General features: G+C 38.9%; 1 protein-coding gene across 1 annotated transcript; it reads right to left on the bottom strand.

The window, feature by feature from the left end:
* Positions 1-335: 335 nt before the first annotated feature.
* LOC144665902 (growth/differentiation factor 6-A-like) lies at positions 336-3,015 on the bottom strand. Its single transcript, XM_078527183.1, has 2 exons — positions 2,496-3,015; positions 336-2,319 (listed from the first exon to the last, which is right to left on the bottom strand). The coding sequence occupies exons 1-2, from the start codon at positions 2,812-2,814 to the stop codon at positions 1,325-1,327; spliced, it is 1,314 nt and encodes a 437-aa protein (XP_078383309.1). The 5' UTR covers positions 2,815-3,015; the 3' UTR covers positions 336-1,324.
* Between the last annotated feature and the right edge of the window lie 8,355 nt (positions 3,016-11,370).

The following is an 11,370-nucleotide window of genomic DNA, read 5'->3' as shown; positions in this document are numbered from 1 at the left end:
GGTCTTGTTATCTGCAAAATAGCAGAAAATACAGTGTACGATATCTTTCATTTCTTTATCTGCCCTTGCAATTCTTTTCCGGCAGAGTCGAATGTGATAATATAGAAAAATATAACACCTGTGACACGCTCCAGTAAGATACGTTTAAAAAATATGTACTTTTCAAGCGCGCGTGCACTGCTTTGAGCAAAGTACTTTGAAAAAGAGCCTGATGAAAACTATTTTTTCGTCAAATCATCAACGACCAGCTACAGACCGTTATTGGCTCGGCTTCCATCAGAATGCATTCATTATTAAGTAATTCAGAAGCAATGATGAGTACATACCCACAGGGCCGATTTAAGCACCAATTTATTTTTAGACGGTAATACGCATTGCACTGTAACTCGATTGCTCGGGTTAAATATAGTACAACAATAGGGCGCTTTCTACTAAGTTCCCTTTTAAGTCAAGAATAAATAAATTATTCACTATTTACATTCGACCAAGGTAATAATAACTAAAAAATCGATTGTTCGCTAATCGTGGATAAACTGTGTGGTTATTATTCTGTTGGCTAGCCGACTCTCTAATAAACCATCATCTACGAAAATAACCGGCTCGGGCTAGCTAGCTTCAAGTACGAAAATTACGTATAAATATTTTCCACTATTTAATAGTCAGTTTTGACATACGAATACATGTAGAAGGCGTGTGTCATCAGATAAAAATAACGAGGTGCTAAAAATCCAGGAGTGGAAATAATAATCCGTGACTATATTATAGTGTGGGTATACAAAGAAAGCTCCAGAATTAAACGTCTTTTCGCCGTCTAACGACTGTGTATATTTCAACGTAATCCTTGTCATTCTTGTCGGACAACGGTGCAAAACCCCCTTTAGTCTGACACTGATCTCAGCCGAGGGCATTTTCGAGAATTCATCCCGGTTCAAAACAATATCGGTGATAATTTTAATGCGATTATGCAAACTAAATCATCTCGGAGGATCAAGAAATTGAGTAAACACAGCGCGAGGTTTATTAGAATCCGGCCCGTGAAAAATCCTGACCCCGCGTCGTCGGGATGTATGCGGGCAATGTTCTCTGGAGTGTTGAAAGTCTGTGAAAGTCTCGAGAACTCTCTGAAACAGCACTGTCGGGTGATAACAGTTCTTAGTTTCTGCTCTAAGCCCCTGGGCAGGTGTTGACTCAATAAAAAACAGTGATACTTTCTCGCGCGCGCGGTTCAACTGCAGAACTGCACCTGTGAGTAAACAGTCCGCGAGGGCGGCTAGAAACGGCTACCGCTGTAAATCGCTCTGTTGAAAAAACACCGCCGTTCCGTTCACTTGCAACCACAACGTTCAACCACCATGTCTTCGTATTTCTTGTACACGATATTGTCACTCGTATCGATAAACAGAATGCTAATCGCGCTGAATTTATTCGGTGAGCAACACGCTTGAGGAGCTAGCGTAGGAGCTACAGAATTCAGAATTGTCTGAACCGTTGCGTGGTTCGTGGGTTTTAAATGATTGTCAATAGGAAACTCGCACAGTCCCTGACAAAAAAATGCACTGTATCCTCTAGGTGCGATCACCCAATTAGACCAGCCGAGCTGGTTAAAGTCAACATATAAAGGTTTTCTGCGGCAGGAATCTCTTTTTCTTCGACGCTTCGATTTAGTGCCGCGTCGTTTCTTCGGAGTGTTTCCCCCGGTTTTCCCTTTCGCGTCTCTGCGTACCCGGCTGCTATGTTCCAGATCGGAGCTGCTTTTGTCCTGCTTTGCCTCAATACTCTTCCCCCGTGATATTGCGTTACCATCGGCTTTGTTTGTCACTGGTTTCCGGATGAGATCAGAAGGCTTTCCATTGCTTGTATAAACGACAAGAAGAGCGTGCTTGTTATGAAGGCGCCCGGCTTTAGAAAACCCCAGCTCTTCCGGTGGGATGAGTTCGCCACTCAACACGGATTCCACGCGTAACTGTAGCTGGTGACAATTTGCCCTTGCTTTCTGCCACTTTTCAGCCGCCTTCTTGACAGAAAACACGTTCCAGTTCTCCGATGATCGGTCAGCGATGTCAAACTCGATTGAATCGAGGAGTTCATGGTTTGAAGAAGATTCAAACGGAGTGAAATTCGGTGCGTCTAGCATACGCTTGCCATAAAGCTTAGCTCTGTAAGTTGTACCGTGCCAGTTTATGAACGGTTTATCTTTGTTTGTGGCAAGTCTAAGCACTCGTAGCTCTGCGTCGACGATAGAATGCGATGAAGGCACGTTACTCACGTTAAAATAAAATACTTGTTGACTGGTTTTGGACACTGAATTATCGCTGCGTTCTACAGGAGAAAAACGAAAAGGAAATTAAACAAAAACTCAAAAGCACGTCCAGTCTCGCGCTGGAGAAACGAGAAAACATTAGAAACGAGACACGAGATTGGCAGAATCGCAAAACAAATATATACAAACAGTGACAAACACTTACAAATAAAACCCAAGATAATAATAAACTGACCTTGGTCCACTATTCCGACGACTGTGCTCGGTACCATATTATAGTTTAGATTCCCTTTGTAGTCTCCGCGTGATAAGTTTCTGTACACCTCCATCATGAACTTGTGCGGAATTACGTGGCGTCCGGGCTTTGGAAAATCTTCCAGCCCCAGAATTGAGAGTAGTCGTTTTTGTGCGATATCCACAGCACGTTTTCGTAAGAACGGACGGGTCCATAGCTCCCATTTTCTCTTAAGACCGCTCGAAGTCTCAACACAACAAGCCTCTGCTAAGCCGAGCAGAAGTATCGGCGAAAAGTATAAGAGATATACAAGTTTCATGTTGTCTCGTCAGTGCAAAGTATCCGAGAATCTTAGACTTCCTGCCCACTTGATGCTAACACGGAACACAGACTTGCCTTTTCGTTGTGATTATGCCATCTCGCACCCGTAAAACGATCGAACATTATTTATTGTGTAGCAATTAAGGCTCTCTCCAGTTACGCCCCAGGACAAAGAGCCATTTCACAGTCACTAATTGGCTGAAATGTGATTGTGTTTAAAGATGCGATTTTATCAAAAAACCTGTGTGATTATAGAGTCTCGGATTGGCTCTCTTGTAATACGATATTTCTAAATTAAATTACTGCAGGGGGCAGCCGATTGGCTAGCGCACACCATAAACAGGGGATGTTTAGAGGGGCAGGCCGGCCATTGATAGGGTTGAAATCTTTTGTGTTTCCTGGGAAGCGATATTTACTCAAATCAAAACTGCTCATAAGCGCCTATTCAACATAAATGAATAGAGGATGACATTAACATCAAATCGGGCCAATATTTGTGTTCTTGAGGTGAACATAAAGTTTGCATAGTCCATTAAAGCTTTCGCGGAAGCTATTTCACACAAGCCAGATGAAAGGTGTCAAAATTGAACAGCATAGCTTACATAGTCTTCAAATGCGGCGAAAAAAAATGTTTCGAGATTTTTATCCGGAAATAGTACCTATCCTTGGGTGTAGAGCTATAAATACTAAAGAAGTATTTCCTGCGAGGACAGGCAAGGACATTTTTTCCAGCTGAGTGCCTGTTAAGTCATCTATCTTGTTGATCGCGGTACCGAAACACAAAGAGAAATGCTCCAATTTGCCGCCCGAAGAATTCATCTGGCTGATGTGATTAAAGTGTGTCCCTTATGTGTTGCACATGTGAAATACCTTCGCTGCTTATCTGCGAAACATTCCACCTTTAGGGGGCAGCGTTATCAAGATAAGTTATCGCTGAAGTGATTTGGGGTACAAACTTAAAATATTCCACGGATTACCACGCGAAATCCGTTACGCACTTCGTAAACAGCACTTGAGGTACACGAATTTGCCTGATGATGTCGGATAAACGCTGTAAAAGATTCGATTTCGAGCTAATTCAACCTAAATACAATCGAAAAGCGGCTTTGTCATGTAGAGTGTCCTCTTTCTCGAAGTTAAATCGACAGATGGTTGAACAATACCATCAGGGAAAAGGATTTATCTCAATTGTCGTTTTTCTTTCTGTCACAACGACTGTCGATCGAAAGCGACGGCCTCAGAAATTCAACTACGACAACAATTTTTTTTGCGCGCGCGCGTGGCTTTCTGCGCCATTAAGTGCGTGAGAATACGTCGATGGTGTGAAGCTCAAATTTAAACAATTACACAACCCTTTCAACACTTCCACCAGTATTAAACTGACGATTACCACCCAGACAGCGAACTAATTCACAGCTCATTAATCAGACTGAAAGCGTTTCGAAACTCGCTTCCAGCCAGGTTTCGAGTTATGGCTTCCCAGGGAGTCAGTCTCAATTAAAAACAAAAATCCCTCATCGTCTCAGCCTTGAATAAATTTCCTCGTTTTTTTCACAGGACGTGCAAATATTTTTATTGTTGACACTTCTTCTTATGGGTGTTTTCGGTAAACAATACCCACCTCTTACTGTCCGCAAGTCAAACATTTGTCGTGCAAGATGCAAGCACTTTAGTGGGTTGCCCAACAAAACAACAAAGTGTGTTTTGCAAATGTTTTGTCTATATGTAAGATAACCTCCCCATTACGCCAGAAAAATACCGGTAAACAAAACTCACCAGTGTGTTGACAAGTGTAGATCAATACCATGGAAAGAAAAACCACCAAACACGAATATTTCGCCCCAAATTAAGCAAACTACCAAGTTGAGATAGGGGAAATGTGAAAGATTAACGGGACTTGAATTAAACTGATTTTGAGTGTGTGTGTGCAGTTGGCTGCGACCAAAATTTAAATTTGTTTTTACAGTAGCACTTAGCTAATTCATTAACTTGGTGATTAATGGCAGGAAGTGGCAAACGAAGATCTAAGAGACACATTAATTTGTTCCCGAAGTAATTAATCAACTTGTAATACAATTAGACACACTTCGATTCGCACCAACAATGTATCAACTTTTTCCTGCGAGCGGCACAACTCAGCAAGCCCGAAAAAACCGTTCCGAACTGTAAGTTCTATTGTTAAGCGTTAAAACAGCTTTAGCAGAGGAAAATACAAATAGGATCAGTGGTTAATAACTATTATAGTTTACCGCGAAATTGGAAATGTAAAGAATCCGTTTGAAAAAGCAACTCATGGCGCCATTGAAAATGCCTTCTGCGGGGAAACTTGGAAGCCAAATGACAACCCCGACAACTAAGCGTCAGACAAATGAAATATGAATTATTTGCCAGAAATAGCAAACAACAATAAATTTACGTTATAAAAAATAAAACAGCACATGAGCCGCACGTTTGTGTTTTTCGACAACTTTTCAAATTTTGTTTCTTGAATTTTAAGGCCATCCCAATAAAATGTTTCGTTTCCCATCGCCCCGTCTTTTGTGATGATGGGTCGATCGGTCGGGCAAAAAAAAAAAAAGAAAAGAAAAAACACTTGGGTTCCAGAGAAGGCCGGGCTGCTAAGTAAGAAAGCCTGATTACAAAGTCAACTCGGAAAACGTGGTCTTTTCGTTCGTTATTCCTTATCAAATCTCTAAACAGTCTTTAAATAACGTAGTATCGATGTTTATAATAAAAGACAAAGACATCATATACCAATCGTTAATAAAACAAGATCGTGTGCTTGTAAATTGAAGTACTTGCTTCTTTAACTAGTGAATCGGAAATTTTTTTTTTTTTTTTTTTTACTTTTCGAAAAAAATGGGTCGGTCGGGCGATGGGAAACGAAACATTTTATTGGGATGGCCTAATGGCGATACAAAGATTAAGGTAGTAGAAACATCGGTGTACTGAATTCACTAGATATCGACATTTTTCGTGTTTCGAACTGAACATGGCGAATCAAGAGTCCATCTGGTGACCCATGCCTTAAAACGGAGGTAAACGGTTCGTTAATTCCCGTTGAAGGCTGAAAATTTTAACCTCATTTAGTCATGCGCTCAGCTAGTTTAAAAATAAAAGTAAAAATAAATTTATGGCCAGGAAAAAAATAACAGTCAACAAACAAATATAAGTCCTTGTAAGGGCTAAAGTACGGAGTTTTCATGTACATATACAGTATATACTTCTATTTTTTTACCGCTAGAAGTCTTCAAAACTATTAAACACGCGCATATGTTTTCAATTATACCAAGCAGCAATTTGTGTCTTTTAAAATTACTTAAAAGCGTGGCTTTTAGAGCTTTTTGCGAGAATTAAACCATAATTACTGTATGTCGAGTCAGACTCTTTCATCATCTTAACCCAGCCCCATTTGCGGTAATGTTTGACCAGTGACCGCAAAAAATACGACACGGAATCTATTTTGTGTAAGGAATTAAAATTGTGTTGAGCTGCTCGAAAGGTTACTTTTGGATACTGGAGTTCCTCCACATGGCTAACGGTTAGACTTGGCTAAATTCAGTTTATACTGTACTGTCCAGTGCAGTATTTTTTCCATGTAAATAAAGTACTACCTTATTGTGGTTACGAACCACTTGCAAATCGTAATGACTGAGGATGTGGCATTGTGTCAAAATGAATAGTTATTATGCTGCGCGAAAAAGGTGGCTCTAACATTGGCCTTTTCCTAACTCTTTGAACAAAATTCTCCCGGTTCAAAAATCTGGAAAATGGAAACATTTAAATGATAGCTACTACTGAGCTAATTTAAACATGAAATCTCGTGGTACTTTTTACAAGGTGTCTAGTTTAGTGCGTCACTGCATGATCTACGTATTTCGTGAGGGCTGTGTCTGAACGGAAGTAATTCAGCATAGACTTTTCCTCTCTGCCAAGTTTTTGCGGAGGTCAGTTTATAAACTGACTAAAACATTTCTAAGGCCCTTCAACCCAGGGGAATGGATTAAGGAAAAGATAAACGGAAATGAATTTAGGACTCGGTTACTTTGCGCACGTAACTCAGGGATGGAGAAAATAAGAGAGCAAGTGGAAAGGATAAGATGGAAATTTCTAAGCAAGGTCCTTAGAATGGATTACCATTGTCATCTACGCACAGAGGAGGGGAAATGAGGCTGACCGCGGGAAACTTGGAGGAAGACTGTCAAAAAGGAAATCAAGGTGTAAGGTCTAAAAACGTGAACAGAGGCAGCGTAGATTAGCCTGGAAACGGAAGGCGCGCAGCCCAATTTTCCACACCGTGAGATAACGGACAAATGATGATGATGAATTAGTAATGTTCATTGAGTGCGGGCAGTAACGCTGCAAATAGAGCGAAATAGGCCACTGTTGTTGAAATATTTTACCAAATTTGATGTTTCTTTGACTCAAAGAACACAGAAAAACCCAGCTCCTAACCTTGTGTGAAGGCAGGGAGGCGCCAAACAGCAAAATACTTAAGACAAACAGCTGCTAAACTCATCTTGAAAACTGGTGGGATTAGAGAATAGCTTAGTTGTGTTTAAGGCTTCACTGCTGTTCAATCTATGTTGGCAGTCTAGGTGTTTGGTAAATGTTTGCGCTTTGCTCATGTCTAAGCGCTTAATACCCTAGTAAGACTAATAGACGTTAATTATAAGTTTCCAAAGTGTTCTTTTTACGAAAATCAAACAGCTAAAGGCAATTATCACTTCATGTAATCAGTTGTTCACCGTTTTCTTTCCTAGTTTGTTGTCTGCCGGCAAAACGAATTAATAAATAAATCACAGAGATTATCGGCATACTCAGTTTATTAGTCAACGAATTTAATCTTCAGATGGCGAGCAGTTTAAGGGCGATTAAGTTTCCGGAACATTTACTGAACCATTCTTTGAGTTACAGTTTCAAAACTGAAAAGTTATCAATAAGAAAGTGTCGAATTTAACAAAGAATCAAAAGCTTAGTTAATCAAAAACAAAATCGCTGTGCTCTTTATTATTTATTTCTTGGCAACTGAATCTTAGAAGGTTTGCATGGAACCTGATGCTTCAAGGATTGATAAGTGTAACAAGAGCACAGAAATTAGCTTATACAAGACATCTTCTTCGTTTCTTGCTAGTATTAAATAAGTGGTATTTACCGGTAGATAAGGTGCTTGTCTCCAGCTAGGGGGTATGTACTGCGTTTGACACAGAAGAGATTTATGTTTTAAAGTCGGCATGAGTCGCCTTAAAGTCTGAAAGATCGGACAGAAAATATAATAAATCACACAAATTATTTCGTCGATGCCATACGGATGTCTGTTTTGTACATTTAATGAACCAATAGCACGCAATTAAAGGGCGGCTTTATGGCTAAGAAATACGCCCATTTGAAGAGAAAATGGTCATTTCTTTTCACTTAGTAATTCGTGGACACGCCCACCTTGGAAAGAAGTATGTGTCTCCCTTAATTCCAAGTTATCTGAGGTGAAAAGTAACAGACACTCAAAGCGTACATGGGCTTAATTATCGGAACAAGAGTTACAAGGCTTCATAATACCCCAGGGGTATCTATCATCCTTAGGAATAAGCCAAATCCGTTGGGTATCTGTTGTGTCAGTTCCACGGATCATGGGAGCAACATTAAATTTCACAGACCAGGGAATTTTAAATTCTTGAAAATCTGCTTTGATACAGGTTCACTGACGCATAATCCGTGTGGGAAATCTTTGAGTAACGTGATTACACGTTTACGGTGTCTTTTGATGCCCGCGCGCAATGTAAATTGTACGTTTAAAAATGACCACACCATATACATAACCACATACGCTTAAAAATCATTCAGTCAGTCTGTCTGTCTTCTCCGGCAGATAATGTGTTTATGAAAGGGAGGAAAAACTGGGCAATTGTTAAAAAACCTGGAGTATGTAATATGAACGAAGGCTTTGGATTTGTATCTGAGTATCGCAATTTTGTGCGTCTAAGCAATTACTTATGCATTTGTCCACTTAAAATTAGTTCGAGTATAGCATTATCTCAATTTGGCACTGTCGTATTAGGTGTGATTACGTGTGACATTGCTAAATATCTTTTAAGCACAATGGAGATTCTCAAAATGCGGTCCAGTAAAAATAGTACTGTCAAGTCGATATTTGGTAATGGAAACTATTAAAAACTGTGACTTATTACCAAGAAGACGGAGACTTAAAAGATTTGTGTCTGGAGAGTGAGACGAAATTAAATATCAACTGAGTTGGAAGACTGATTTTTATTTAAGATGGCGGACTGATGCAACTGATAGCCTGAAGAAGACTAGTGAAACTATTCGAAACGCCGCTCCTTTCGCTTTAAATAGACATTTAAAACTCAAAAACTGAAAAAAGTCCCTTCAAGACGCAGAGTTTAATTACAATTTCCCGGTCTTATGCAGTTATGGTTTAATTTTAGTCAAGGAGGTGCTGAAACTAGTGATTAGTACCAAACCACACAGGCCAAAGGTTTAATGGATAAAGAGGCACTCGGGACTTACTAGATTTTTCATAAGACTATTAAGATTTTTGAGAAGTCTTTTAAAGGCCTAGGTTGCACTATATTTAGCTTTTTTAAGATATACACTTTTTCTCCTTTTTTACTAGCTCAAAACCAAAACCATTAGTGAGAGCATGCAGTCATTTAATAATTTATTTTTAACTGCATAATAAGCAAACAGGTTTTCAAGTATTGTAAAGTACATACAAGGCATTCCATATACACGTGTTGGCCCAAAATACATCGAATGTAGACCGACGATAACTGATTTAGCAATGAGTTTGAAGCTTTTTCCTTATCTACCATTTGCACTGAGCTCTATGAAATCCAGTTTTGTGTAGCTTTTGTATTATTGCATGGAAGCCATGTAACAGATATACATACAATTTTTATCCCAATTAAAAGACCACTTTGCATGTCAAAGGATTCCGTGACCTGTAGCCCTTCATTTGCTAAGACTGATAAGTCATTTAAAAGATTCGAAAGGCTTTGATGAGTTACGCAGAACTCTGCCCTCTTTATTATTTTTGTATACACACATAATTACCCTTTACGACCTATGAAGCAAGAATGATGCTTTTATTAGAGGTGTTTCTGTGGATCCAGTGTAATAATAATACTTCAATTACCTATTGAAGGACTGATGATTATGTAATGTTTAATTAATGAGCAGCAATGTTTTATCAAGTTTAAAACACGAGGCGCAGCCGAGTGTTTTTGACTTGATAAAACACAAACTGCGAATTTATTGAACGGCTTAAAAATCTTCTGATGTAGATCAACTCATTTTTCCACTAATATTTAGATTTGGGGTTATTTCGCCCTAGAAAACTTATAGGATAATTCATGATAACTTTTACAACGTAGAGGGACACTGTGACGAGCTCATTTCGTGTACGAGCGAGAGTACTTCGCCAATTTTAGTACTTTTTACTAAAAAGCAGAAAAATCCCCTTGACAGTGTCCCTTTTAATAAAACAGAATAAAAATAGAAATGTAATCATTGGCATGAGCTGTTTCGTCCCATTCGATTATAGTTGATAGAAAGCAACATAGCGCGTGGACATTTTTTATTTATTTATTTTTATTTGCCACACAAAGAAATTTTACAAACATATTTTTACAAACAGACATTGGACAGTCAAAAAAGGCATTTATATATCCAAAGGATATTGAAACATCTAACTCTACATTGAAACATCTAACTCTACATTGAAACATCTAACTCTTCCAATTTCTAGGGGGTATTGTAAACTCGGCTTTCCGTTAAGAAGTTGAATTGCATGGACGAGGAGACAGAAAAAGACGACATGGCTTAACGCTTTTTATGTCACGAAACGAGACAAAACTAAAATACGGAAAACTTTAAACTCTGTCAAAAACAGTCGGTAAACGTTTTTCCCTTTATGCTATGTAAGTCTGAGAAGCTTGCGAAAGGCATTTATTACTCTAAGAGGTTTAGCCGCATTGTGTATATAACATTACCACACACAGACTTTTACCCTTTGATAGGGTTCTGTCGTTCTGGGAAAACTAAATAAATAAAGCACCCTTTTCCCGACATTCTTGAAAGTTTTGAATATTCGTTATTCAGCTTTTAAGCAATTTTACCCGCCTTGAACCGGTCAGGAACGTAGCGCTCATTAAATTTACTGGTGAAGAAAAACTTGAGTTTCGAGTATCGGGAATCAGATATTTCAGACGGTCATTTCAATGGTTTGTTTATTGAGACTAGTGTTCAAGACAAATGCCTCAATTAACGTCGATTTTTTAAGAACATGACGCAGATAAAACCAGGCAATTCGCATGTGTATTGCCCAAAAGAACAGCCAATTGGAATAAATGAAACATTCTGTTCTTATAGGAAATATTATTGTATTTCAAAATAATATGAAAGACCAAAAACCAAAGACCGAGTTATCGAGAAGGTCTTACAGATTTATCAAAAGTGTTGAAGACGTCTTAAAAAAATAAAAGACTTGTCACTTATCAAACCTATCAAATAAAAGTCGTTTTCTTAGTCTATTTGC

Source organism: Oculina patagonica, chromosome 9 (genome assembly GCF_052425735.1).
Source record: "Oculina patagonica isolate OP01 chromosome 9, crgOcupat, whole genome shotgun sequence".
Lineage (NCBI taxonomy): Eukaryota > Metazoa > Cnidaria > Anthozoa > Scleractinia > Oculinidae > Oculina > Oculina patagonica.
The sequence above is the reverse complement of the archived record's forward strand: the minus strand, read 5'-3'. Positions and strand labels throughout refer to the sequence as shown.